General features: G+C 41.2%; 1 protein-coding gene across 4 annotated transcripts in view; it reads right to left on the bottom strand.

Moving 5' to 3' along the window:
* The window catches only part of SNED1 (sushi, nidogen and EGF like domains 1), a 199,539-nt gene that overhangs the window by 27,542 nt on the left and 148,480 nt on the right, over window positions 1-23,517 (bottom strand). For all 4 annotated transcript variants that reach the window (XM_073674536.1, XM_073674535.1, XM_073674537.1 and 1 more), the window contains 7 exons: window positions 13,417-13,533; window positions 9,600-9,716; window positions 5,795-5,911; window positions 5,026-5,142; window positions 4,103-4,279; window positions 3,896-4,009; window positions 3,328-3,441 (listed from right to left, as the gene is read on the bottom strand). In XM_073674536.1, coding sequence (XP_073530637.1) covers window positions 3,328-3,441; window positions 3,896-4,009; window positions 4,103-4,279; window positions 5,026-5,142; window positions 5,795-5,911; window positions 9,600-9,716; window positions 13,417-13,533 — 873 coding nt within the window. The remainder of the gene's footprint in view (window positions 1-3,327; window positions 3,442-3,895; window positions 4,010-4,102; window positions 4,280-5,025; window positions 5,143-5,794; window positions 5,912-9,599; window positions 9,717-13,416; window positions 13,534-23,517) is intronic.

Here is a 23,517-nt window from a genome sequence, read left to right as displayed (position 1 = left end):
CAAGGCTGCAGAGCTAACCACTGTGCCACCGTGCTGCCCTGTCCTACTGAATAGACTGTTAGAATTTGTATTATGGCAAGGAAAAAGCAGGTAAGTAAAGAAAAACGAGTGGCCATCATTACTTTAAGAAATGAAGTTCAGTCAGTCCAAAAAATTGGGCAAACTTTGAAAGTGTCCCCAAGTGTAGTTGCAAAAACCATCAAGCGCTACAAAGAAACTGGCTCACATGAAGACAGCCCCAGGAAAGGAAGACCAAGAGTCACCTCTGCTTCTGAGGATAAGTTTATCCGAGTCACCAGCCTCAGAAATCGCAGGTTAACAGCAGCTCAGATTAGAGACCAGGTCAATGCCACACAGAGTTCTAGCAGCAGACACATCTCTTCAACAACTGTTAAGAGGAGACTTTGTGCAGCAGGCCTTCATGGTAAAATAGCTGCTAGGAAACCACTGCTAAGGACAGGTAACAAGCAGAAGAGACTTGTTTTGGCTAAAGAACACAAGGAATGGACATTAGACCAGTGGAAATCTGTGCTTTGGTCTGATGAGTCCAAATTTGAGATCTTTGGTTCCAACCACCTTGTCTTTGTGCGACGCAGAAAAGGTGAACGGATGGACTCTACATGCCTGGTTCCCACCGTGAAGCATGGAGGAGGAGATGTGATGGTGTGGGGGTGCTTTGCTGGTGACACTGTTGGGGATTTTTTCAAAATTGAAGTCATACTGAACCAGCATGGCTACCACAGCATCTTGCAGCGGCATGCTATTCCATCCGGTTTGCGTTTAGTTGGACCATCATTTATTTTTCAACAGAACAATGACCCCAAACACACCTCCAGGCTGTGTAAGGGCTATTTGACCAAGAGGGAGAGTGATGGGGTGCTACGCCAGATGACCTGGCCTCCACAGTCACCAGACCTGAACCCAATCGAGATGGTTTGGGGTGAGCTGGACCGCAGAGTGAAGGCAAAAGGGCCAACAAGTGCTAAGCATCTCTGGGAACTCCTTCAAGATTGTTGGAAGACCATTTCCGGTGACTACCTCTTTAAGCTCATCAAGAGAATGCCAAGAGTGTGCAAAGCAGTCATCAAAGCAAAAGGTGGCTACTTTGAAGAACCTAGAATATAAGACATATTTTCAGTTGTTTCACACTTTTTTGTTAAGTATATAGTTCCACATGTGTTAATTCATAGTTTTGATGCCTTTAGTGTGAATGTACAATTTTCATATTCATGAAAATACATAAAAATCTTTAAATGAGAAGGTGTGTCCAAACTTTTGGTCTGTACTGTATGTAATATGCATAATTCCAGCCACATTCCAACTAGACATGTGCAGCCTCTCTCAGTACAAGTGAATTGAGTGAGGCCAAGCACATCTAGTCGGCGTGTGACTGAATATATGCTAATACATGGGGTCACGTGACCACCCACTCTCACCGGAGAATCCTGACGGAGTACAATGTGAACGCTGTGAGGATTCAGAAGTCTGCAGCTACAAAGGGTAACTGCAAACTTTCATCTCAAACCTGAATTAGTTGCATTTTACAACAGGGACTGGAGTACATTTCTGGTGTAATTTACAATATTAGTGGAGTCAATTTTGATTAATTAGATGGGCGGGCTTCACCATGCTATGGCCACTTTGGTGGAAATAACATAAAAACACCAAACGTTGTGTAATTCTGGCAAAATTTTGAGTTGCGTAAAAATTTTGCAACATTTTAAGGTGCTTTATGCCAGAAAACTGGCAAAAACAACTTGACGAATCTGTCCATCAATATCTTTATTTTTATGTTCAGAAAGGTTCTTTGAAAATAGGCAAATCATAAAGTGTAACCTGCTGGGCATCCAGTGATCAGCTGTAATCTGAGGGTAAACCTGCCAGCAAATGTACAAACACCCTACAGTGCCACCGCTGGAGAAATTAGGCATTACCCAGTGTCCATTCAAAACAATGGTTGGTCTGCATAATGTAGGACAGGACAAGTCCTTCAGAATCAGAGAAGCTCATTGTAACCACTCTACACTCTGTCCAACGGATGAGAATACTAAAGAGATGATACATTTTCCCTCCATCAGTGCAAAATCCAATAATATGGGTCATATATGGACAGGCTGGGTCTACAAAAGCAAGACATTCAGTTTGCAATGAGTCTCAAATGAGGTACGCTGTGCTGTCTATGATATTCATTCATACACTCTTATGGGGTATACAGAAAGGGGTTGTAACTATGGGTAAGCACTAAGTAACTTGAGTAAAAGGTGGAAGAGGGAAATAAGCGGAAAGGGAAAAGAAAAGTTATAGCAATTGTCAGATCAGGGTTACCACGGTGTAATAACTAAAACAATGTAAGTCTGAGAAGTCTTGTTCTGATGCTCCGTAGACTTACATTATAAAAGAGACTTCGGGCTCACACATAGACCCCAGTGTGAGAGTCATAATAGCTTTCACGTGACTCAGAAGATGATGGGAGCAGTGCCGGAAATCAGGGAAGACGGCAATCAGTGACTATATTATCACACTTACACTACACTAACATCTACACAGGGTTAGGGAGTAAAAAAATAATGGGAGTGCTACTTAAGAAGCCCCTCTCAGGTGCAGGGCCCACAATAGTGGTGCAGGTCTAAAATTCATGTACAAGTGTTTTTTTTGGCATATGTCATTAATTTAATCCAAACCCAAATGATCAAGTTAAAAAAATGTAGGTCCTGCATATAAAGTGATTTGGAATATTGTGAAAATTATTGATTATCATTAATAATGTAAATTTCCATTCACAAACGTCATTATTATATTTATAAGGGTAGAAAACATGGGTGTTTTGGTGAATACTACAGCGGTCCAATATTTTTATGAGATATTTATCAGGACATACTTATGTGCAATGAGTTTCCAAATGTCAGTACCATTGTAGATCTGCGCTGTAATGTATCACCACAAAAGAGAAAACCAAACTTCTTCAAGAGCTGCCAGTGCTGGCACATTCCTGGGAAGATGGCCGTGCAAGTACAATGACTGCATAGGCTTATCTTCGAAGTATTAAACTTTGGATATCTACCATGTACTAACTCTAGTTGTCATAGAAAGTCAACCAAGTTTCTGATCATATTCACAGATAATTTTATTTAGAAAACTAAATATTCTCTTGTTCCTTTCCGGGAAATGATAGGAAACATACTTCTGTTACTTTTCTATGTGGTCCACTTCTTTGATGATCATACAGGGTACAGTACATCACTATAATTTATAACATCTGGTCAGTTACATCTTTTTCTAATCTCATGCAGGTAAGTAATACCATATTGCAATGTTTATTTTTTTTACCAGTCTCACAGTGGGTACCAACAAAGCCCTCAGGACAGGTACAAAGGTAGGCGCCAGGTAAATTTTGGCAGGTTCCTCCATTTTTACATGGATCCGAGGAGCACTCATTAACGTCTGCAAATTAACAATAAAACAGCAGTTAAGCAAAGTGCATAAACATGACTTGACATATTTTTTGGAAAGCATAGGCTCCCAGGATCTGCCTCTGTAATGCTACAATCCACTATGAATAAGTGAGGGTATAGCAATCCCAGTTCCACGCTGTTACACGCACTGGGCAGTGCGCATTGAGTCAGTAGATTATACATACAGTGGTATTCTCTAGAAACAATCCTTCTAGCACGTAGAATTGGGACACATTTTTTTATTTGATGAACTGGTGCAGATTTATATGATTTCATATGCAGGTCATATAGAACAGTGTAATAGCTTTGTGCGCCTGCCCCAATAGTACAAAAATGAGAAGCATGTCCAAGTCCTGATGCACAATAATAACCGTTAACCCATTCATCAAATTATTTGCCACCATACACCACACAACATGCATACCTCTGAAAAGTGGTCTTACCCAATTCACAATGTTTTCCACTGTATCCTTCTTGACAATCACATAGAAAGTGAGACACTCGATCCTTACACACTGCACCATTTTGGCATGGCTGTGACTGACACTCATCGATTTCTACAGTCACAAGAGAAAATCTTTAAATGAACAAATCTTTACGTTATCAGACTCCTTAGCCTCCATCCTATGACAGTAGAGGAAAAGACGTACCCTCGCACTGTGGTGCTTCAGTCCACATGCCCTCCTCGCTGCATATGCGGGTACTGTTCGGGCTACTCATCACGTATCCCTCGTTACAATGGTATTCTGCTTTTCCACCAGGCCATGTTGATGTTACAATTACTTTTGCATATTTTACATGTTCTGGAGGTCCACAGTCCAATTCAGCTATAAAATGGTTAATGCAATGAAAGAGGGTCCGCTCCACATAAAATTGTTATTATTAAAATGTACCCAAGACAACTAAAACAAATTAAAGGTGTTTTCCCACGAACAAAAGTTGATTTGAATTAATAGATCTTGGAATAATAATAACTTCCACAATTGGATGTGTTTAAATAAAATGTTCCTGTGCTGAGATAATCTTATAAATGTGCCCCTGCTGTGTACTGTGTAATGGTTGTGTCTGACTGTACAGGAACATGGTCTGATCATACCACAGCTCCTGGGCAGGGAAGGAAGCAAAAGAGAGTATACAGACAGGACAGCACGGGATCCAAATGATTCTCTCTGTGAAGTAAATCATGGCTTAAAAACAGGCAGGGAAATGTTTTACCTCACAGAAAGAATCACCTGTGATTTTTTATCTGTCCCTTTATCAAACAGGAATCTGATGATCTTAATTAAAATTCTATGTGAGTATCAAAAGGGTTATTTCAGGACAGCAACGGTGTCCTATTGCTAGGATTTGCCACCAATGTCCAATTATCAAGTATCTGTCCAGTCGGCCATCTACGTGGCCTCTTAAGAAAGTCGAGAGAATGCAGACACTGGGCGAATTGGCAAAGAAGCCTTATGTGGGCAAACAAAGACTACGATCAGAGGTAAAATATTTTATACTTTGCTGGTGATGACCTAAACTAAAAATATTAAAAAAGATAATGAGAAATAAAATGATCATGACTGTCACTTACCTTTCTCACAGTGTCGTCCAGAGAAGTGCGGTAGACAATCACATTTGTATTTCCCGAGATAGTGAAAACATGTGCCTGCGTTGTGACATGGACCAGATGAGCAAGGGCCTCTCATTCCTGGGTTGAAATACATAGATCTCTGTTAATTACGTACATCTCTCTCATTTGTCTATCCAAATAAAAGATAACAGAATATGATGAGGCATGGGGTACACTGCAGCCTCTACAGACACCTCCATAAGATCTGACCACTCCCCAGGCCTATTTTAGTAATTACTTGTATTTGCCATAAAATAACAATTCTGGATCATCTTTTCTAATTACCCTGCATTGTTATAACAGGCATTGGTATCAGTGGTTACAGGACATCCTTTGTCCTGAAAATCATTAAAGGGAACCTGTCATGTCTGATAACGCTATTAACGTGCAGATGAAGGGTTATTCTGCAGGTTAATAGTGTTATGAAGGTGCCCGATCACCATACTTTTCTTCAAGCAGGCGTGCCCGGAGCAATTACAGTCACCACTCACAGCACTGTATGACTGAAAGCCGGCGCCTGCCAGGAGAAATAAAATTCCTTTTCTCCCGGGTGCTGCACTTTCAGTCCTGTGGCCAGGCACCTTCATAACGTTATTAATCGGCAGATTAACCTTATACAGTATCTGCAGGTTAAAAGCATTATCAAACCAGGCAAGTTCCCTTTAAGGAGAGAGACAATGCAATCAAGAAAAATATCAACCCAATAAAAATAAAAAATAAATAATCTCACCCGTCTCACAGTGTTTTCCAGTGAAAGGATATGGGCACAGACAGTAATAATCATCATGCGACTCCTTACACATTCCTCCATTTCGACAAGGTAGCAAACTGCACAGCGCCGGCTTTACTGAGAGAGAAAGAAGTAGGTAGAGAGGAAAGAAAATATTAAATTACCAGTGAGCAAACCTTCTTATACACATGTGTGGTCACTGCATATTATAGTCACTAGTAGATCTTGTAAATAGTAAACCATTGCGGGCACGGCCGTAAGTTCAACTGTACAAGTCACTCACTTAGTTCAAGTATTTGATATTTGGCTTATGCTATGTACCTATGCAATGTATTATTATGGAATATCACTTGTGTTACAATTGCAAACTAACTTATTCAACCCAAATTGCAAATTAGTTTTACTAGAAAAATGTACAAACTTTCTTTTATTTGCAATAAAATAATGAAACAAGAACAAACAGCTCAACAAGTAATATAATAAGCAGTTTCTCCATATTCGGCACAAGTTGTTTTGTTTTTGTTCATAAATGTGTTTATTGAGAATTGCCATAAAAAATATTAACAATAAACAAGAAAAGTAACAAACTTTAGAGTACGTCTCATTATTTTGAGTAGGAGTAGATATAATAATACAAATTTGGTTTCATAAAACCAACATATATTATTACCAGGAGATGGAGCGGAATAATAAGATTGTATTGTGATGACTTTGGAATGGTCTAGATTAATTAAGAAGAGATAGGCTGTGCGCACACGGTGCGTTTTTAATGTTAATTATTCTTGCATTTTTGCCGCGTTTTCACCCATTGGCTTCAATTGGGTCAGTCAAATATGCAGCAAAAACGTAGGTATAAAAATGTTTGCGGATTTGCTGCGGATTTTTGCTGTATATTTGATTGACTAAATGTAAGTCAATGGGTGAAAAACGAGGCAAAAATGCACAAAGAATTGAATGCCGGTCACAGGCGTCGGCTGATGACAGACTACTACTCTCATCAGCCTACACCTGCTGTCGCTGATAACTGCGAGAGCAGGCATCACTGATGGGAGGAGTCATCAGCCGGCACCTGTGCTCAAAGTAAAGAAAAAAAGTTAAAATAAATATTGAAATAAAAATACAAAAACACTATACTCACCTTAGCACCAAATACCTGAAGGCCTTGTCCCCTGTAAAAAATCAAAAATAAAAAAACACCATATACTCACCTAACACCTAATCCTAATCCCCGAAGCCCATGTCACCTGTAAAAGAGAAAAATAATAAACCACCATATCCCTCACCTATCCGCCGTAATCCATGTAAACCATACTGTCCCACGACGATAAGATCACTTATAGAGCAGTCACATTAGCAGAAGTAACTGTTCTACCCGGCAGCTGGCTACACACTGACAGGAGCGTAATCGCTCCCGCAGTGTATAGCACTGAGCTGCCATGAGAGCGTTCACAGGAGTTCATCAGCTGATGAGCTCCGGTGATCTCACTTATGGCAGCACCACTGCGTGAGAAAGTTCTCATGCAGCGCCGATGCCGTAAGTGAGGTCACCGGGCTCATCAACTTATGAACTCCTGTGAACTCTCTCACAACATTTCAGCGCTACACACTGCCTGTGTCAATGCTATGTTAAAAAATGCATTGCAAAAACTCATGTTATACAGATGTCATTTGGATGCTAGGTGAAAAAAATAGCATTGTACTCGCATGACACTAGTCATACTTTTCTGGATCAACATTGTAGCAATTTTTTATACGATCGTGTGACTCCAGCCTTAATCAAATTCTTCATTAAAGTAATTTTTAGTATTTAGTAGAGCCCTTTGGCTGTTTTGACCTGCTACAAAAGGGATGCATAACCAGACTCCAGCTTCTGACAGCATTCCTGAGGAATCTTAGCCCATTTCTCAGGGGTAATGGCCTCCACTTCATTAATATTCTTGGGTTCGCATGTTGCTAATGCCTTCTTCAAATCCAAGCAAAGATTTTCCAGGGGGTTCAAGTCAGGTGACTTTGATGGCCACTCCAGAGTCTGCCAGGATTTCTTCCAAAATCAAGCCTTGGTATACTTTGAGGAAAGCTTGGGATCATTGTTGGAGGTGTAATGATGCACAAGATTTTCCATAAAGAAGGCATGATGTTTTCTACTAAAATTTCCAGATATTTGATTGAAGCCATCTTGATCTCCATAAGCTGCAACTTTCCAGTGCCGAATCCAGAAAAGCAGCCCCAGAGCATTACCACGCCACCGCCATTCTACAATATAGGCCAGGGTTACAGCTTTTCAGTGTATGCTTTATTCTTCCTCCTCCAGACACAGGCTTGAAAAGTTCCAGTTTTATTTCATCACCCCACAGAACATAATCCCCAAACATCTGTGGCTTATTTATATGGTTTTGAAGATATTGGAGACAACTTGTCTTGTGCTTTTGGGTCAGTAGAGGTGTACATTTTCGAACTTTTGAACTAGTGAACTCTGCTTTCAAGTATGTCTTCAGAAATATTCAATGCCCTTGCTTTTATTTTGTGTCCTTTTTCTTGTTAGCACAAGGCAATGATCTCTTCTCTTAACTTTTTTGGTCAAACTCTCTTGACTTATCTAACATGCAATCAATCTTCACAGCCTACAAACTCCTAGCCAGCCCAGGTATTTGATGTGTTTTAGCACAAGTATACTTGACACAATCAATTAAGCCCTTGGTAAGTTGCATCAGGTGACTTTGAGACAAAGCAGTGCTCTTATCAGATTTTATTCAGAGGGTTGAATAATTCTGAGACTGCAGTAGTCATTAAACATGGCATTTTGGCCCTGATTCATCAAGACCAGCATAGTTCATGCCGGTCGTGATAAGGCAGCGTGCTGGAGACAGACGAGTCTGGTACATTAAGAGGTGCATGCCTCCTAATGGATCTGGCGTGTCTGATTCTTAATGGTTCTGGTATGTCTGAGAAGTGACGTTCACCTCACTACAAATCGTACTCCAGTCAGGGACTGGAGTAAGATTTCTGGTGTAAGGCACGCCGCAGCTCATCATGAATCAGAGGAGCTGTGGCGCCATGCCACAGTTACGCCCCAGCTCGGTGCATTTTGCCGCAGCTGGGCAAAACTGGCATTAAAACAACAAAAGTCGCAAAATTTTTGCTCAACCTCAACTTGCACAAAAATTTTGCGACTTATCAAATTTCTGGCAAAAACACTTTGATGAATCAGAGCCTTTGTGTTGAATTTGGAGAAACCACATGTTTTATTGCAAACAGCAGTGAGTTTGTAAATTTTGCTAAATATATTTAGATTTGAGAGTCCTCAGTGGTTGATACCTTTTAATAGCTAACTGAACAGATGGTAACAAGTTCTGTTCAGTTAGCCATTAAAAGGTATCAACCACTGAGGACTCTCAAATCTAAATATATTTTGCTATCTACTGGCTAACACGGTACAAAAATATATATTTTCCCTGTATCTAAATTTTACTAATAATGCTTCTTTGCAAAGGGGGTTGAATAATTATGATTGCAACTGTATGGATTACTGTTTGCACCTTTTTCATATGTATAGCATTGTGGAAAAGCAGTCTAAAATCAAAGTGTGCTAATTCTTTGGTTTTCTGTATCATCAATAGACAATACATACACATCCATTTTTCCCATAAGAAAAGCCACAATAATTATACAGAAAATGATTGTTGACTCGATTTTCAAACACTAAGTAAAAGTCTAAATTTACAAAAAAAAAAATGATATTGATAATGATATTTTGTTCTGCATTTTATTATCTGCAGGAAAACATACGTTACAAATGTTTTCTTACCCCCTTCACACATTTTTCCAGTGAATCCACGGGGACACACACAGGAATAGTTATCATCCTGCGATTCACAACTTCCTCCATTCAAGCAGGGGTCAGAGTCACAAGGAGATGGCAGTGCTAGTAAAACACAGCAGGATGGACGATTAAGGTTTCTTACCAACATTGAAAGATGTCACCTATCTACAGGGACCCCCCATCAATACTGAGAACAGGGCTATGAAACAACCCACCAGAATGGAGCATTGGCCTATTTCAAATAATACAATTTATAGGATAATACATTTAAGAGAAAGGAAGACTCTATATATGAGTAAACATTATATGGACAAAAGCATTGGGACACTTGCACATTAAACGTACAGGGGTTATGAACTTCTATTCTAAATCCATAGGCATCAACATGGAGCTGGTTCCACTTTGTAGCTACAACAACTTTGTTCACATTTCCAGTAATGATCCGATAGAACGGATCCAGCAGAAATTTGTTGGCAAAAAAGTTTTGAAGACATAACTTTTTGGTCTGTTTTTACAAAACTGATTTCAGCTGAATCTGTTTTTTTTTTTGAACAATGAAGACTATGGACAACGGATCCGTTTTTCTTTCATGGAGAAGGATCTGTTTTTTGCTCACCTGATCCGTTTGAAATTTTTTTGTCAACAGATTGCTGCTGGATCCGTTCTAACAGATGATCACTGGACATGTGAACATAGCCTTACACTCCTCTGGGAAGGATTTTTTGGAGTGTGTCGGGAAGGATTTTTTGGAGTGCGTCTGTGGGAATTTGTGCCCAGTCACCCAGAAGAGCATTTATGAGGTCAGACACTTATGTTGGATGAGAGGGTCTAGATCAGTGTTTCCCAAACCCCGTCCTCACGGACCCCAACGCATCGTGTTTTCAGGATCTCCTTAGTATTGCACAGGTGAGAGAACTTGTGTCAGTTTCTGATGCCTTCATAATAATTCCATCACCTGGGCAATACTAAGGAAATCCTGAAAACACGATGCGTTGGGGTCCGTGAGGACGGGGTTTGGGAAACACTGATCTAGATTGTAATCTCTATTCAAGTTCAACCCAAAGGTATTCAATTGTGTTGTGGTCAGGGCTATGTGTGGCCAAGTCAAGTTATGCTGAAACAAAAAAGTGCCTTCTCCAAACTTTTCCCACAAGATTGGAAGCCACAATTGTCCAAATTGTCCTGCTATGTTGAAGTATTATGATTTATTTTTACTGGAACTAAGGTGCCGCCGACTACTGTGTGATCATGTGCAGCATGCTAACCTATGGGGCTGTAGATTTCCCTGAGTCCTTGGCTATTGTTAACCCTAGAACTCATGACCATAAAAATCTACACTTTCACATACCTGGGGCCTTTTCGGCCCGTGTGCAAATAATAAATAAATGACCAACTGGAAATGACAAACAACTATATACCTGAAGAATACCTAGAGTTTCAAAATTCTAACTAAAGAAATCTTGCAGAAAATAGAAAACAATTAACAGGACGGGCCTGCGAGGCCCCAGGTATGCGTTCTAGGGTTAAATATGTTTACCCTTTCAAAAAAATCTTCTGTCTGCAGGCTCAGTTAGGTGTCAAAAAACAAACTGAGCTTTACTTACCCTTCATGGGTTCAGTGCTGTGTCCCTGCTGCTGCCCTAATTTCTTTTTTTTTTTTTGGCTCTAGCGGTGACGTTAAATCAACAGTGCTGTAGACAATCACTGAGCTCAGTGGCTCCTGTTGTTTTACATGGGGAGAGCTGCTGAGCTCAGTGATTGGCTGTAAAACTGTTGAGTAAAGCTCAGTTTGTTTGTTTGTTTGTTTACAGGTAATCGAGCCTGCGGACAGTTTTTTTTTTTTTTTAAAGGGACCACCCTCTTTCTAGGGGTTTTCCAGGCCAGGATAACAATGTAAAATGTGATCATTGAAGAGAATTACCATTACGCAATGTTCACACTAGGCATTTTTTCAGCGTTTTTTTATGCAAATTTTCAGCTGCGTTTTACAGTACCAGCAAAGTCTATGAGATTTCAGAAATCTCATACACACACATTGGTTTTTGTGTCATCAGTATTTTGTGCTTTGCATGGTCCCCCCACTGAACATTGCCTTACTCTCCTGTTAGAATTCAAATTCCACTACTGATGCTCTAGTAGTCCTCAACAATCTTTGGTTCTGTGTACTTCTGTCGTGACAGCTGCTGACAACCACTAGCCTCAACTGTTTTGTGCCACATAAAGAACTAAGGGATCACCAGAGAATCGGTGCTGGAGTGGCGGTGAATTTAACAGGTGAGTAATGGTTATTTTTTATTCACATTCCCTGTTATGCCAATTTTTAGAACTTCCAGAAAACCCTAATAAAGAGCACCGTTAATGTTGCTGGTATTCTCTCCAGCAAAAAAGCTCTTGGAATATTGTCTGTATTGTTGGTACTGTCGTTATCATCTGTCAAGTTGGTTTTGTTGGTATTGTTAGGGTATGTGCATCTGCCCTTTTCAGGTGGATTCCACCTGGAACCTGCTTGAAAAAGCGCTAAAAAAAGTAAAACAGAATGAACATGTGCATAGCAATATAAAAACTACTTGCTGTTCACATGTTCAGTCTTTTTGAACTTCTTTTAACCACGTCCAGTGCTGGGACTCTTTATACCACTCCATCTGATGCTTGGCATTGGGCTTGGTGAGATAAGGTTTGTATGCAGTTGTTTGGCCATGGAAACCCAAGCGCCAAGGAAGGTTTGGATTCTGCAGTTATGGAGTCAGCAAAGCGTTGGGGACTTTTATGCCCTATGCTCCAGTCCTCGGTGTCCCTGATCTGTAACTATGTGGTTTCCACTTTGTGGCTGAGTTGCTGTGATTCCTAAACACTTCCACTATTCATTGATTCCACTCACTCTTTATCATGGAATATTTAGGGGTGAAGATATTTCACAAACTGACTTATTACTCTAGTGATGTCCTATTACTGGACTGCGCTGATATCAGTAAACTCCTTCTAGAGAGTCATTCTTTCACAAGTGTTAGTACAGGCAGACAGCGTGTCGAGGGACTGAATTTTATAAACCTGTGGTAATGGGACTGAATAACAAACCTGAATTCAGTGATTAACAGGTGTGTCCTAATACTTTTGTCCATATAGTGTACATATATATATATATATATATTTATATTTATATGGTAATTTAGAAAAAAAAGCGTATCTAAACCGGACAGCGCAGTGGTGACTACAGTAGTGGGGTTATGTTTGAAAGATTGGGTTGTTTCATTTCCACATGCCCAATCTTTTTATTCATTAGGGACACAGGTCACTACCAGAGTTATTTAGCGACATGTGTACACGTATCGGAGTCAGGACTTGTAAGTGTCAGAGCAATAACACTCAGGTTACAGAAGCTTTACGTTTTCAAACTCAAAATTGTCCAGAAATCCGAGATGGATGAAATCTTTTACCTATAAAGTAGCTTAGGTAACTCTATATTGAACGTGACACAAGAATGTTTCTGCAGGCTAAAATCTGTTTTTAACAGCCGGTATTTGAGGACCCCACTAAACAACGCTTCATATTTCTGATTCTTGTATAACAGCAAGAGGCACTTAGAATATCAGTGATGTATGTGGTCATATGTGAATATTCTGGTAGCAATACCAGACACACACATATAGATAAGAGCATCTCTGCTTTTTTAGAGCAAAAAAGCGTTATCATTAGAGATGGGTGGGTAGATTCGCAGGACTCCACAGCCAGAGACAACTAGACAGTGAGTCAACCCGCTGATCTCTAATTATCACTGAAATAATATATATGCAGCATCGCTTACAGAGGTTGCTGATGATATAATCTGTGTGACACACACACCGGTAGCTGCCCCCATATTCCATGCAGGAGCCTCCATCTGGGCACTTAGAGCCCATACTGCAGGGCAGCGATGTGACCTCTGAAAAGAAGAAAAAGAACATTAAATACAATAAATTATTATAGGATGGTCACAGGACTTTTCTTAATTTGCATAATATATTTTTTCATTCGGTGACAAAAATAAAGACAAGCGATGACAACATGCAGTAGAAAAGCAAATATACCTGCAATAAAAAACAAGTAAAAAATAAAACAATCTCAGTAATAGCTGTTTTCCATGGGTGAGAAAACCTTTTAAGTTGCTGTAAATGTCAGACATAAGGATAATTTATGTTTGTATTTCCATAGTTCTTATGAGTGGCCACTAGTGATGAGAGAGAGCGATAAGTTTGAATCCCTGCGTCTATGTGATTTATGGCTGTTAGCCTCAACACATGCAGAGATTGCCTGTTTGTTAGGGAATCCTCACATGTGTTGAGGCTGACTAACAGTCATAAATCATGCAGATGCAGGGGCTCGAACTTAATATACGAGCACACCGAAGGGTTAAACAAGCATACTCGCTCATTACTAATGGCCACTATAATATAGATTTTGTATTGGCTGATTCTCTAAAACCACACCTGGGAACCTGGCCTAGCGTGCATGCGCTGAGGATGTGTCTCCGGAGAGATTCCGCTGCACTCATCCTGTAAGGGTGCAATTTCGGGGATAAAAGACTCCTTCCTGGAGGCTGAAGGTGTTTTTTCCAGGCTGCTGTGGTGAAAATGACCCAAAGAAGAAAGATCAGCAGGGAGGACGGAGCGGCGCCATCAGACATCCAAGATGGCGCCTGCCCATCCTGTGGCAAAGAGGTAGGAGGAGAGGCAGCGGCCAGACTAGAGCACTACGCTCATATAGCATTCACCCACAGCCCACAGAAATGGAGGTCAGTGACTGGCACATAGGGGAACAACATAATGTCCCCAAAAGGATCTAGATTTGCTGCATTAGTTCATGAGGAGGAAGTGGAGAAGGAGGGGGTGGATGTCCCTCATGACACAGTATCAATAATGTAGACCTGATTTCCAAGCATGCAGAGATCACCCCTGTTGTAAAATCCTAAGGGGGACCCCCATCTTTAATGAATGTTTTGAACATTTAACAAATGTAATTCCACACTGGCCACACTAACAGGCCAGGTAGGCTATATACAGGAGACCATTCTGACAATCGACGCGCGATGCACAAAAAATGAGGGAGCGCAAAAAATGAGGAAGCGCACAACTGCTGTGGAGAGGAGAGTCGGTGAGCTGGAGGACGCCCTTCTCCTGTCCATAGGGACATTCAGAGTCACAAGCAGAAAGTTGTCGCTTTAATGGCCAAGACTGAAGATCTGGAAAACCGCCTGTGGCATAATAATATCAGGCTGGTGCTGGTATCGGGCTCTACATAAACCCCTTTCACATGTTCTAGTGATTCCAGTACAGGAAAAAACAGTAAGGGTGAGGTCCGTGTCCGTGTGCCATGCGTGTGTCATTGTGACCATCTGTGCGGCATACGTATGTACGTGTGTTCATGTCCGTGTGTGCCGTCCGTGTGACATCAGTGTGACAAGTACTGGAATGGAATGAAGAATAAAATGACAGATGTTTAGGTGTTAGATGTGCAAAGATAGAGAAAGATAGATAAACCGACCTTTACAGATTGAACCGCTTCTTGATGCTGTTAGGGCATGTGACCGCATCACATGATGCTGTGGTCACAGTTGCTATGGCACCCTGAGTCTTCACTGGTTCATGTGATTGAGTCATGTGGGGTCACGGACGCCATGACACCTGGAAGTAGCTCTCAGGATATGTACCAGTAAAGTTTAATTTGTGACCTTCTGCTTTTATATCATTGGCCATTGACACGTTAAAAACCTCCCTCTACCAGCTACCCTTTACCCCTGGACGAAGCATTTTATTGCAAAACGCGCGTCGAGTGTGGTGGGTCCCTGGTCTGGTGCACTACAGGTAACGTTACCTGTAGTTACTCCTTTTTGTTTCATATGTATAGTCCTCCTATATTTTAGTTTATTTTATGCAGGTCATGCTGTGACTGCTATATAATTGAATGGTATTCATTATCCTTCTATCACGTGTGATCTGCTTATTTCACCTTATGATGCCTGACACTATGTCTTTATCTATTGGAATGTGTATCATGTCATTGACCTTATGTGGTATATAGAGTGTGCCATACACTTTACTATCCAGGTGTACCCACCTTTTTTTCATCTTTATCCCCCATTTGTGCTGATGTTTTGTGACATTTTTTTCTGCATAATTTATTTAGTTTTTATGATTGATGAAAAAAGATGTTTTTAGCCCCTTATTAAGAAGCTTCCTTCTTCTAAGTGTTCTCTAGATAGATAGATAGACATATGTCAGTGAGATAGATAGATAGATAACTAGTGATTTGTGTGTGCACTTTTCTGTACTTGTATTTATCTAATAATTAAATAAATGAAAAAAATGGCGTGAGTTCCCTCTTATTTTTAATAACCAGTTGAGGGAAAGCAGACAGATGGGGACTGGTGTTATTATTCTGGAAAGGGACCAATATCCATTGAGCTTCCCAGGCTGTTAATATCAGCTCCCAGCTGTCTGCGTAGCTTTTACTGGTTATTAAAAAGGGGGGACCCCCAAAAAATGATGCGGGGTCTCCCCTATTTTTAAGACCCAGCAAAGGCTAAACAGACAGCTGCAGGCTGATCTTAATAGGCTGGGAAGGGGCCATGGATATATGCCCCCTCCCAGACTAATAACACCAGCCCTCAGCCGCCCCAGAAATGGTGCATCCATTGGATGCGCAAATTCTGGCGTTTAGCCTCAGCTCTTCCGATTGTCCTAGTGTGTTGGAAATCGGGGTAATGGTTTTGGGGTTGATGTCAGCTGTGTAATGACCGCAGGTCACAGGCGGCGGTTCTCACGGTAACCTCTGTGTGAGCCGGCCATATGTGACCTGTGGTAACCTTACTCTCATCACCTCTCACAGCGTGAGAACTTTCTTACGCTGCGAGCGGTGACTTCAGTAAGGTTAAAGCAATTCACAGCTGGTGGATCACACAGAGGTTAAAGTGAGAACCGCCGTCTGTGACCTGCGGTAACCTTAATGATGTCACCACTCGTCACTGCCACTGGTTCTCACGATACTCTGTGTGTTCCGGCAGCCGTGATGAGCGGTCACTGATGTCACCGCTCATCGCTGCCTCAGCATGTAGCAGAGTTGGGGATCGTCGTGGGACCGCCTTATCATGGATTTACGGCGGACCCTTGTGGATTACTTTTATTTTTATGGTAATAAATGGGTAAATGAGGGTAATTGTCAGGGAGTAATTTTAACAAAGGACTTTTCTCTTTGTTTATTACTTTTGACTACGGATTAGTAATTGGGGGTGTCTGACTGACACCTCTCCATTACTAAAACCAGTGATTGATGGCAGGTGTGATTTTTGAAAAATCACAGCTGTCATCAAACCCATATATTATCCTGCTTGCCAACGCACCAGGGCATCGGGATGAGCCGTGTAAAGCGCGAGAATTGGCACATCTAATGTGATATGCCAATTCTGGGGTGGCTGCAGGCTTCTATTTTTTTGACTCAGGACGGGCCAATAAACATGGACCGTCCCAGCCTGAAAATGGAAGCATGCAGCTGTCTGATTTATCTGCGCTGGTTTTAAAATACAGGGGGGACCCCACACTGTTTTTTTAATTACATTATTTATTTAATGCACGTTGCCTAGTCTCGCTGATTGCAGGGAGACCAGGCACGATGATGATAGTTGTATTCAGCACCCAACACCTGGGAAAAGTGCTAACTGTACTGCTTTTCCCTGCTGCCGGAGCTTTTCATTCCTGTGCGTGCCACACAGATGTCACACGGATGTCATTTTGTGTGTCATCAGTGTGCACGTGTGCGGCACACATTTCCTCTGTGCTGCCGGTAAAAAAAAAGGACATGTCTGCGGGTCAGTGTGAAAAACCTGACATGTTCGCCCCACCAGTGAATACATTGTGTCCTTAAAAACCGCAAACGGACCTAATAAAGGAGGCCTTATAAAGACCAGATATCATACTGAGGAAGGCAAGTGAGAAATGGGACTTATCACTTGGAGGGCAGAGAGTATCCTTTTTTCCACACTTCTCTGTGGAAGCCCAGCGTAAAAGATCCCTGTACATAGACATTACAAGAAAAATGAGGTCACTTGGGCTCCAAAATTCCATGGTTTACCCAGCGAATCTGAGAGTGATTGGGCTGGGCAACACCTTTTTCTTTGAATCCCCTAAAGACGCCCTAAAGAGATGGCTGGACTCTAACGAGCAGCAGATCCAACAGGAGGTCCCGCAAGCTAAAAGGGGCTGAAATTGTTAAAATTCTTGAGAGCACTGGTGGTTTGGTCACTATAATGTGGGGTGATTAAAGTCTATGTCACATATGCTTTCTCCATGACAGGTTCAATGTTGAAGTTGTGAGTAATACTGTGTTTTGGTTAATGACGCATATGCAAGTTATATGGTTTATCTTTAGTGTGGCAAGCTCTATGTAGGAGACAATGACCGAATGGTCAAATGGTTGTGAGCTGCTTCTGGCCCCAACCCTTACTGGTAAGGGTAAGTAAATACTGTTTGAGGGAAGGGAAGGGGGGTGTTTGTTAGCTGGGTTAGCGGGGGGAGCCTATCTTCTGTGCAAACCTGCTGAAGTCCGGATTATATGGAGGGAAAATATCTGGAATGGATGTCATTGATAAGGATGGTTGCATTTATTCACTACTTTAGTAAATAGGTTTAACAGTTATTTTTATTAATTTTATATCTTGGAATATAAAAGGTTTGAGGGACAATTCCAAAAAACACGCAATATTTGAATATGTGAAAAAGATCAACCTAGCAACAATAGGGATACAGGAGACACATGTGACAAAAAATCTTATTAATTTAATGCACAGGTCCTGGATGGGGTTTGGCTGCACTCTTTCTATTCCAACTACTCAAGGGGAGTCAGTGTGAGGGCTCGCTCCCACTTGTGATTAAATCGGATGAATGCAATCCGTTAAAAAAATCGGATTGCATTCGAACCAATTTAATTCTATGATGGTGTGCTCAGTGGCGTTTATTTTTCCAGCTCCGATCGGATCGCGATCGGACTGAAAAAAAATTGCAGCATGCTGCGATTGCATGCTGCATTCGGATCGCACGCACGCAAATAAGCCTATGGATTCGTGTGAAACATTGCACTGCACTCGGATATCACCCGAGTGCAGTGAGATTCCTGCCGACGCCAGCAAGAGAGGAGATGGAGAAATTACTTTCTCTGTCCCCTCCACAGCTGTGCTGCGATCCTCTCTGTGCAAGCACAGACATTCGGCTCACCCTCGCAGCAGCTGAGTGTCATTAGCATATTGCATCTGATGCTCTCACATCGGATGCCATACGCTAGTGGGACCCAGGCCTTATAGTGCATAACAGTATTCCCTTTACATGCATAAGCACCTTCAGCGATAATGAAGGGAGGTTTGTAGGTAAACCTATGTAGGCTTTTTTTGAATTTGCTATTCGGAAGGGAGTCTTATCCTTGGATGCCACCAAAGCATTAGATAGTACTGAAGGGGGTTATATTTGGGCTATGCTAAAGAAAATGGGGTTTGGCCCTATCTTTATAAAATAGGTTATGCTGATATGTATATATAAAGCTCCAACTGCTAAAATAAGAGAAAATGGAGATGTTTCTGGAAACCTTGACAAGGGTACGAGACAGGGCGGCCCACTGTCGCCCTTACATTTTGCTATAGCAATTGAGCCATTAGCTTGTATTATTAGACAACATAATGGGATAGAGGGTTTTAAATATGGGAATCAGGAAGAAAAGATTGCTCTACATGCAAATGATCTCTTATTATTTGTCAATAATATAAACATTTCGCTTCCAATTATAATGGGATCTATAGAGATATTTGGGACCTTCTCGGGATTGACCATAAATTGGTCAAAGTCTGCGCTGCTTCCCTTAGATGATAAAGATTTTTCAGGACATTCTTTCATGGTCCCAGTAGTCTCAAAATTTAAAATTCTCGGCATATACGGTTGTGCTCAAAAGTTTACATACCCTGGCAGAATTTTTCCTTTCTTGGCCTTGTTTCAGAGAATATGAATGATAACCAAAAACCTTTTTCTCCACTCATGGTTATTGGTTGGGTGAAGCCATTTATTGTCAAACTACTGTGTTTTCTCTTTTTAAATCTTAATGACAACCAAAAACATCCAAATGACCCTGATCAAAAGTTCAAGTTCTTAATACCGTGTATTGTCCCCTCTAACATCAATAACAGCTTGAAGTCTTTTGTGGTAGTTGTGCATGAGGTTCTTTATTTTCTCAGATGGTAAAGCTGCCCATTCTTCTTGGCAAAAGGCATCCAATTCCTGTAAATTCCTGGGCTGTCTAGCATGAACTTTGCGCTTGAGATCTCCCCAGAGTGGCTCAATGATATTGATGTCAGGAGACTGAGATGGCCACTCCAGAACCTTCACTTTGTTCTGCTGTAGCCAATGACAGGTTGACTTGGCCTTGTGTTTTGGACTGTTGTCATGTTGGAACGTCCAAGTACGTCCCATGCGCTGCTTCCGGGCTGATGAGTGCAAATTTGCCTCCAGTATTTGCTGATAACGTGCTGCATTCATCTTTCCTTAAACTTTTACCAAGTTTCCTGTGCCTTTGTAGCTCACACATCCCCAAAACATCAGCGATCCACCTCCGTGCTTTACTGTAGGAATGGTGTTCCTTTCATCATATGCCTTTTTAAGCTCTCTCCAAACCATGTTTATGGTTGTGGCCAAAAAGTTCAATTTTGGTCTCATCACTCCAAATTACATTGCTCAAGAAGATTTGAGGCTTGTCTCTGTGCTGTTTGGCTTATTGTAGGCGAGATACTTTGTGGCTTTTGCGCAGTAATGGCTTTCTTCTGGCAACTCGACCATGCAGCCCATTTTTCTTCACGTGGTTTGGTTTTTACAGAGCCCCTGATTTTCCATTTGTTAATCACAGTTTGAATGCTGCTGATTGGCATTATAAAATTATTGGATATTTTTTTGTATCCCTTTCCTGTGTTATACAGTTCAACTATCTTTTCCCGTAGATCCGTTGACAATTCTTTGGCTTTCCCCATGACTCACAATGCAGAAACGTCAGTGGCTGGATGAAAGATGCAAGAGTCTGTCTGAATCCCAGAAACTCACTCAGCTTTTATGAACACAAACTGATTACAAGCAAACAGGTCACAGGTGAGGATGTTACCTTTAGTAGCCAATCAAACCCATTTGTGTCAAATTCTGTGCATGCTATCAGGCCAAAATCACCAGGATATGTGAACTTTTGATCAAGGTCATTTGGATGTTTTTGGTTGTCATTAAGATTTAAAAAGAGAAAACACAGTAGTTTGACAATAAATGGCTTCACCCAACCAATAACCATGAGTGTTTTTTGGTTATCATTCATATTCTCTGAAACTAGGCCAAGAAAGGAAAAATTCTGCTGGGATATGTAAACTTTTGAGCACAACTGTATATTACAAGAGAGACAAAAGATTATATCCCTCTAAACCTGAGTCCATTGGTAATTAGGTCCAGAAATGAAGTTGAAGCATAGGGAAAATTGCTGCTCTCAGCCTTGGGAAGGACAAATTTTATTAAAATGTGCCTTATGCCTAGCATCCTTTATGTACTGCATAATTCTCCCATTTGGATTCACAAATATTGGTATAGGAAGATGCATAACATTTTTAGGGACTTGGTTTGGAAAAGAGGTATACCCAGGATAAAGTTGGAGAAGCTACAGCTGCCCAAAAATATGGGTGGTTTGGCCTGCCAAACACTTAGGAATATTTTCTGGCCTCCCAATTTCAACATTTTAGAGGATGGATTTTAGAGGGAGTGCAGGGGGCAGGTACCTCAGTGCATTTCTTCATTTCTTGGGGGGTGGGGAGGAAGGTAATTTAGTTGAACTACTAGAGTCATGCACGCTTAGGTGCAAGCCCGGATGCTTCCAGACTTTAAATATTGTCCATAAAATCTGGTAGGCATGTAAGAAATGGTTGGGAATGGGAGAATATTCCAAGTACACCCATATCTGGAATAACCCCTGTTTGAGGGAATTGAAACATTTGGAAGGTTTTGGGGAATGGAAAAGGAGAGAATTGAGATACTTACATCAATTTTATAAGGAGGGTTATTTTTGCGCATTTGAGTATTTAAAACAGACTTTTAATTTGTGTAACTCGGACTTCTTCAAGTATCTACAATTATGGCATGCAGTAGTCAATCTCCAATCTGTCCATCTCCTTGAATGGGGTGTTGGACTCTGTGGCAAATGCAAAAATTACTTAAGGCCATATATCCTTCATGTATAACTCCTTATTACTAAAAATCCTGAGTGCCCTTATGGCTGTAGTTAAATCCAGATGGAAGTGGGATATGAGACAAATTACTTCAGAGGAGTGGGATGATATTTTAGAGTCACCAGAGAAAGTATCAATTAAGGCCCAAAGAAGATACCATGTACAGTGGGGAAAAAAGTATTTAGTCAGTCACCAATTGTGCAAGTTCTCCCACTTAAAAAGAGAGAGGCCTGTAATTAACATCATAGGTAGACCTCAACTATGAGAGACAAAATGAGAAAACAAATCCTGAAAATCACATTGTCTGATTAGGAAAGAAATTTGTTTCAAATTTTGGTGGAAAATAAGTATTTGGTCAATTACAAACAAGCAAGATTTCTGGCTCTCACAGACCTGTAACTTCTTCTTTAAGAGGCTCCTCTGTCCTCCATTCATTACCTGTAGTACTGGCACCTGTTTGACTGTTTGAGGTTGCGGACAGGTGTCTTTTATACTGGATAACAAGTTCACACTCCAAACTCCACTATGGTGAAGACCAAAGAGCTGTCGAAGGACACCAGAAACAAAATTGTAGCCCTGCACCAGGCTGGGAAGACTGAATCTGTAATAGGCAAGCAGCTTGGTGGGAAAAAATCAACTGTGGCAGCAATAATTAGAAAATGGAAGACATAGAAGACAACTGATAATCTCCCTCGATCTGGGGCTCCACACAAGATCTCACACCGTGAGGTCAAAATGATCTCAAGAACGGTGAGCAAAAATCCCAGAACCACAAGGAGGGACCTAGTGAATGACCTGCAGAGAGCTGTGACCAACATTACACAGGCTACCATCAGAAACCCACTACGTCGCCAGAGACTCAGATCCTGCAGTGCCAGACGTGTCCCTCTGCTTAAGCCATTACATGTCCAGGCCCATCTGAAGTTTGCTAGAGAGCATTTGGATGATCCAGAAGAGTATTGGGAGAATGTTATATGGTCAGATGAAACCAAAATAGAACTGTTTGGTAGAAACACAACTCGTCGTGTTTGGAGGAGAAAGCATGCTGAGTTGCATCCAAAGAACACCATACCTACTGTGAAGCATGGGGGTGGTAACATCATGCTTTTCTCTGCCAAGGGACCAGGACGACTGATCCATGTACATGAAAGAATGAATGGGGCCATGAATCGTGAGATTTTGAGTGCAAACCTCCTTCCATCAGCAAGGGCATTGAAGAAGAAACATGGCTGGGTCTTTCAGCATGACAATGATCCCAAGCACACCACCAGGGCAACGAAGGAGTGGCTTCGTAAGAAGCATTTCAAGGTCCTGGAGTGGCCTAGCCAGTCTCCAGATCTAAACCCTATAGAAAACCTTTGGAGGGAGTTGAAAGTCCGTGTTGCCCAGAGACAGCCCCAAAACATCACTGCTCTAGAGGAGATCAGCATGGAGGAATGGGCCAACACACCAGTAACAGTGTGTGCCACCTTGTGAAGACTCACAGAAAACGTTTGACCTCTGTCATTGCCAACAAAGGATATATAACAAAGGATATATAACAAAGTATTGAGATGAACTTTTGTAATTGACCAAATACTTATTTTCCACCAAAATTTGAAAAAAATTTCTTTCCAAATCAGACAATGTGATTTTCAGGATTTGTTT

This window comes from Phyllobates terribilis, unplaced genomic scaffold (genome assembly GCF_046119375.1).
Source record: "Phyllobates terribilis strain yellow unplaced genomic scaffold, ASM4611937v1 Scaffold_3__8_contigs__length_932513732, whole genome shotgun sequence".
NCBI classification, from domain to species: Eukaryota; Metazoa; Chordata; class Amphibia; order Anura; family Dendrobatidae; genus Phyllobates; species Phyllobates terribilis.
This window is presented reverse-complemented; position numbering and strand designations above follow the sequence as displayed.